The 6,515-nt window shown below is 39.3% G+C and overlaps 1 protein-coding gene across 1 annotated transcript; it reads right to left on the reverse strand.

The window, feature by feature from the left end:
* Positions 1–3,583: 3,583 nt before the first annotated feature.
* Positions 3,584–4,372, reverse strand: tmem271 (transmembrane protein 271; the record flags this gene model as incomplete). The annotated part of the gene is made up of 1 exon (XM_081382511.1): positions 3,584–4,372. The coding sequence occupies one exon, from the start codon at positions 4,370–4,372 to the stop codon at positions 3,584–3,586; it is 789 nt and encodes a 262-aa protein (XP_081238637.1).
* Positions 4,373–6,515: the final 2,143 nt, after the last annotated feature.

A 6,515-nucleotide genomic window follows, 5' to 3' on the forward strand; every position in this document is an offset into this window, starting at 1 on the left:
TGCTGATAATTTACTCACCCCGATGTCATCCAAAATATCCATGTCTTTCTTTCTTCAGACGAAAGGAAATGAAGGTTTTTGAGGATTCAGGATTTTTCTCCATATAATGGACTTCAATGGCAACCAACTATCCCGATGTTGAAAGAAGGTTCAAATGTCCGTCTCAGTGCAGCTTCAAAGTCTCCACACGATCCCAGTCGAGAAATAAGAGTCTTATCTCGCCAAACGATCGGTCATTTTCTAAAAAATTGTTTATATATATACTTTTTAACCACAAAAGGTAAGGAAGGGCGAAAAATTTCATCTCATTTTCTCCTCCAACTTCAAAATCGTCCGACATATTTGTTTTAATTTTTTATTATTATTATTTTTTTGTGACCTTTCCAACGTGATGACGTAATGCGTGGCACATCTCAGAGATGGTACAAGACGGGCATTTGTGGTTAAAAAGTATATATATATATATATATTTTTTTTAAATGACTGATCGTTTGGCGAGATAAGACTCTTATTTCTCGACTCGGATCGTGTGGAGACTTTGAAGCTGCACTGAGACGGACATTTGAACCTTCTTTCAACATTGGGATAGTTTGGTTGCCATTGAAGATCATTAAATGGAGAAAAATCCTGGAATGTTTTCCTCAAAAACCTTCATTTCTTTTCGACTGAAGAAAGAAAGACATGGATATCTTGGATGACATCGGGGTGAGTAAATTATCAGCAACAATCATTTTTTTGAAAGTGAACTAATCCTTTAAATATGCTCTACTTTTCAAAAGTTTGAGATTTTTCAACAAGGACGCATTAAATTGATCAAAAGTTACAGTAAACACATTTATATTGTTACATAAAATATGCATCGGCACAACTGTTTTCAACACTGATAATAATCATAAATATGTCTTGATCATCAAATAGAGTGATTTCTGAAGGATCATGTGACACTGAAGACTGGAGTAATGATGCTGAAAATTCAGCTTTGATCACAGGAATAAATGACACTTTAAAATACATTCAAATGCAATATTTCACTGTTTTTACTGTATTTTTGATCAAATAAACGCAGCCTTGGTGAGCAGAAGAGACTTTCTTTATGAAATCTTGCCAACCCTTTTGAAAGAGAGTGCAAGTAAACGAGATTCTTGTGATGTTTTCATCAAATCATATCACACTGTTTTCAGTACAGCTGTCATTAATGCAAAAAAACAACAAAGACGCACCAAACACTCAGACATTCTCAAAGTCATGTCATTTTTTCTGCTGACAATATCTTCTAATGAATAAAATAAAAGCCAGCAAAACAGAAGCACGTTCAGCAGTGATCTCAGAGTTAGAGAGCTCAGACAAAAGCTCGTCTCTTTCATCAGAAAAAGCCTCATCAGAGGTTTTGTCGTCGTGCCAAAGCATATAATATCCACTCAGAATAATCTGGCATATTCTCGACGTGTTTGCAATGCATATAATGCCTCAGATGAAAAGCGCAGTTCTTTGTAAAAATGTCCCTTTGGCATTGAGTGAAATCTATTCAAAGGGATCGTTCTAAAACGCTAAACTGAAACGTATGAATTTGTTTGTTGCATTAAACAACCAGCTTCGCTTTGTGCACCAGATCAGACTCGACAAACCAAGCAAATTTGCATTTCAAAGACTGGTTTGTTACATATCTAATTACACACAGGTAGAAACAGGGTCAAGGAACCATGGCAACACCTGCTGGAGGAAGAATACACTGTCACGAGTCCAGCCGGGACTCGCATCAGGAGAGAGAGAGAGAAAACACACCTTTTATTCAGAAGCGGAACATATGAAGGAAAACAAGAGAGCCACATCGAGAAACTGTGGGCATCCCTAGTCAAAAAAGTCAGGATTCACAATGCAATTTCAATCAATCCTCAAATCAATCGTACAGGATAACCTGCAGTTTGGATTCTTTATGCTTTTGGATTTGATTGGATTTCCTGCCACTAGACAGCAGCGTTATTATAATGAAGTAATGAAGCCTGGTGACACTTTACCTCAAGTTATTTGAATGCGTTAGTAGTGATGCATTGCACCTTGTAATGCGTTGCATAATAACTGCAACCAGTTATAACAGATTATCCATTCATTTTTACACCTTTAGAAAGCACAACGCACTGGAACGAGGAATCTATTTTAATGCATTTTAACTTTGGTTACAATTATTTATGAAAAAATATAATGCATTATAATGGCCCTAATAATACATGAAGGCTTTATGTAAAGTGTTACCAAAAAAATGTAACTTTAACCGAAATAAAATATAGAAAACCTTAAACTCAGTTAACTTCAGCTTGTTGCCAACGCAACATTTCTCTCATTTTCATCGAACTTTTCATAACTAAAACTGATATGATAGAGGTCCTACATGAGCATTTTATTCTGTTGGCATAATAATAATTAATATTTCTATAGTGTATCGAATCATAGTCCTATTGGGAAATACTTTTTGTTTTGTGTTCTATTGGAATTCCAGACATTCCAACAGTAAAGGAATAATATAACCAGCATTCCAATTGGAATTCTGTAAAAAAAAAAAAAAAAAAAACATTTAAATGATTGTTTCACTGTTTATTTAATCACCAGTTTGTGGTTTTAAGTGTTGTCGGTGACCTCTAATGAAGACACTAGACTCGAGGATAACCGTACAACTCCGGCAACTGACATGTTGGACATCAAATGTGTTTCAGCTGAACATGTTCTCCGATTACTCTGGAACAACATGATTCAGCAACACTAATCGTATCCCACGATGTTCAGTCTGATGGGTAACGCCTGTCATTTCAGTGTCGCCAACAGCTGATGCTCTCTGTCTGAACATCAGGGATGAAGACATTCCTAACAAATCATGAGACGGCTCATTTTAGACCTTTCAGAATCAAACAGGGACATGTTATCCTGTTGGGAATCATTATAGTCCTACCTGTTAGAATACTAGTACAAAATTATGATTGGTTCTAAATCACACACTCACACACACTTCTCATATGTTATTTTTGCTCAGTTCATCACTTCTTTTCTGTAAAACAGATCCTTTGGAGTCATTCGCTTCCCAACTGCAACACAAATTCCAGCAGAATCCTGAACACAAACCTTTTTGACTAGAGATGAACTGGGAATACAATCAATCAGGAAGGTCGAAAACAAAAACAAAAAACTTACATGATGCATACGTCTATCACGTTTACCTTCTCACATGTTCTTTTTGCTCAGTTGGTAACTTCTTTTTGTTTTTGTGGATTCCCTGCTGGAATACTGTAAGAAAATCCGGATCCTTTAGGACAGATTCCAAACTATGACAAAAATTCCAATGGGAATCCTGTACACACAAAACTTTGGGATTTTGACATGGGATGAACCGAGAATACAATCAATCAGTCAGTCAAGTAAGCTCAAAAACAAATGTTGCACATAATCCTTTCAGCACGTTTACCTTCTCTTGGGTTTGTCCTGTAGTTTATGCACAACTGAGTGAGAGACGAATAAAAAGTACATTAGGCAACTATAAATAAACGTGCCAATTGCAAGTTCAGCGTGATTGTCAGTGCAAAACGGTTCTCCTCTGCTATTTGCTGCTCTCTTCTCCAGGGAATATTTCGTCGTATGCAGGAGGCATCTCGCTGTGAAGCGGGTAGGAGAACGGGTACGAGTGATTAAGCTCCGGATTGGTGGGCGAAAAGCCCGGTAACTCCATGCACGGGTGACCCCTGCTCTGCACCTCTCCGTCCGCCTCGTCCAACGCGTGAAACACCCCCAGGTTGATGTAGGACACCGGCTGAAACTCCGTTACCGTGAAGTCTCGCTCCTCGTTGAGGATAATGCGCGCGCTCCGACGCTGCGTCCTGCGTCTCCGGCGAAACCGCGCCGCGTGGTAACGCTTAATAATAATCAGGTTCATCAGCCCTAGTAGGCACTCCAGGGTGTTAAGTACAGTGGAGACCACCAGACCCCGCTGGTACACCTTGAGCCCATCGCACGCCGGGTTTACATCCACAGAGTCCGCGCAATAGTGCGCGTATTTCCTCTCCACCAGGGACACCGTATCGCCATCCACCACCGCGCCCGAAAACGCCGTGAGAACCCCTAGAAGAAACACTAAAATCCCAAAGAGGAAGAAATTCGCACATCTGGGCTTTCCCCTGCAAAAGACCAGCGCAACTCCCATCAGAACCTGCCCGACAGCCACTAAAATGCCCGAGTAAAACGCGCCGGCCGCGGTGCCCAGGTGGAAGTGCGCTCGCACCCTGGAGCCCAACGCGATGCATTTGAATCCCACGATCACCGCGCTCACGGCACACACGAAAAGCACACAGCTGGAGACGATAGTGCACAGTCCTTTGCCACTCAGCTTCATTATAATCCTCCTCTGCCTCCTTCATCCTCCTTTGTCCTCCTCGTCAGCTCCTCTGGAAGCGCTGTCGGTTGGTGACATGACTCGCCGGTGTTTGCGCTTCGCTTCTAGGATCTCCGACTCGCGCTTATTAATTATGGATATGCTCCTTCTGCGGTAACGGCCCCCTAAATCCAACCCAGAGGTGGTGGTCACCTTCATGACCCTGTCGCTCCATCCATCGAGACCCCGAAGGAGATGAAGCGCATCCCTCGCGTCTGATGCTGGAGAGAGAAGAGTCTCTCTCTCTCTCTCTCTCTCTCTCTCTCTCTCTCTCTCTCTCTCTCTCTCTCTCTCTCTCTCTCTCTCTCTCTCTCTCTCTCTCGCTCTCTCTCTCTCTCTCTCTCTCTCTCTCTCTCTCTCTCTCTCTCATGCAGCACTGAGACTGAACATATGCTGGAGGCTGGAGATCAGGGGAAAGCGCTCCGACCCCTACTGGTCTCACTTACCAACTACTGAATGTGTCACACAGTGTTGCTCGTGTTGTCACGCTTATAAATTACCGTCTCAGTTTAAAAATAACAACAATAACAGCGTGTCGTCATCATCAGGCGCTCTAAATATACACAGTCAAACCAACAATTATTCAGACACTCTAGATATACATATTTTTTTTCTTTGAGAAGTGGGTGCAGGACACTATATCAAAATAAAGTAAACTGTGACATATTATACCCAGAAATTCTTCATACACTACCAGTAAAATGTATAAAAATTTGGGACCAAAAATGATTGGGACACTTTGAGCTGATCATGTTTTGCTGAAGTGTTTTTTTCTTTAATTGCTAATGCTCTTTTTACACACAGACTGAACAGAATGAAGCATTGCTTGGTCACTGGTTGAGCTAAACTGGTATTATCTAATTGTGTAGTTAAATTTAACAGCTGACAGATATTCAACATAATTCATGTGTGAGACAGTCTAACAGAAGGACGGACAAAACCAGTCAAATATCAACTGAGTTCTGCTCATATTTTATTACCATTTTCTAAACTATAGCGAATAAACTGTGATAATGTGAGAGATGTTGCAAGTGTCTGAATAAATGTTGGTTTGACTGTTTACTCATTGAAAATCTAGGATTTCTTTTTCTTTTCCATTTCAATTTCAATGTATTTACCTTAAGCCGCTTTGGATAAAAGCGTCTGCGATAAATAAAGAAAAGCATTATGAGCATTATGAGCTTTCTCAGTCAGGGCTGCTCGTGATGGAACCTCAGTCCAATTCACATTAGGAATTTTAAAACATACGCTTCTTTTAAACTTAACTTAAAGAAGTGGCTAACAGGTAGTCAGGACGGTCAACATTACATTTGACATGAAATCTTGCTGCTACCCTGTCTTCCCTGTCCTGCCTGTTTGTTTGTTTGTTTGTTTGTTTGTGCTTCTCATGCCGATGAGGTTGGCTGGCTCATTGTGTTCTCTTGTGTTTAGACTGTTGTTGGTTGTTGTCCCAGCTATATTGTTTTTGTGCATGTCCAAAAAATGTTTGTTAAATGGACTGGCAGTTTGGCTTGTGTGTGTATGTGTGTGTTGGTGTTGTTGTTGATATTGATCAATTGTTCTTTTTATATGTTGGTTTAGTAAAAAAAAAAAAAAAAATATTCATATTAACATGTATGTAATATTTCAATCCTTTTTTTTTTTTTTTACTTTTTTTTTTTTTTTTTAGGTGTGACATATTAAGATCTGTCCAGGGACAGCAGACGTAAAATAGCCTTTTGGCTAATTCTGGCACACTGTACATTTAATTATGTATCATTAGTGTGCATTATCCCTGTTAAATAAACCTGAAATAAATATATAAATAAATTCTCAAATCAAACACGTACATTTTTCAATTTAACATTTCACTCAAATTTGGACCAGTTAATTCACAAATCAGAATAAAAAGTTTAAAATGCATAAAAGAAAAGTGTATATTTTAATAACTTTAGATATCAGGACTTGTTTTCTGAAAATGTGTGGAAATGAAGTGAGTTTATGCTTGAAACAAGAACAAATATCTGCCATTTGGGTCAGAAAAATAAACTTGTTTCTCTTTGAATTAAAGATTATTTTCCTGACCCCACTGGTAGATGTATTTGTCTTGTTTCAAGCATAAACT

The sequence above is a fragment of the Scardinius erythrophthalmus genome (genome assembly GCF_964197995.2).
Source record: "Scardinius erythrophthalmus genome assembly, chromosome: 13".
Taxonomy (NCBI): Eukaryota; Metazoa; Chordata; class Actinopteri; order Cypriniformes; family Leuciscidae; genus Scardinius; species Scardinius erythrophthalmus.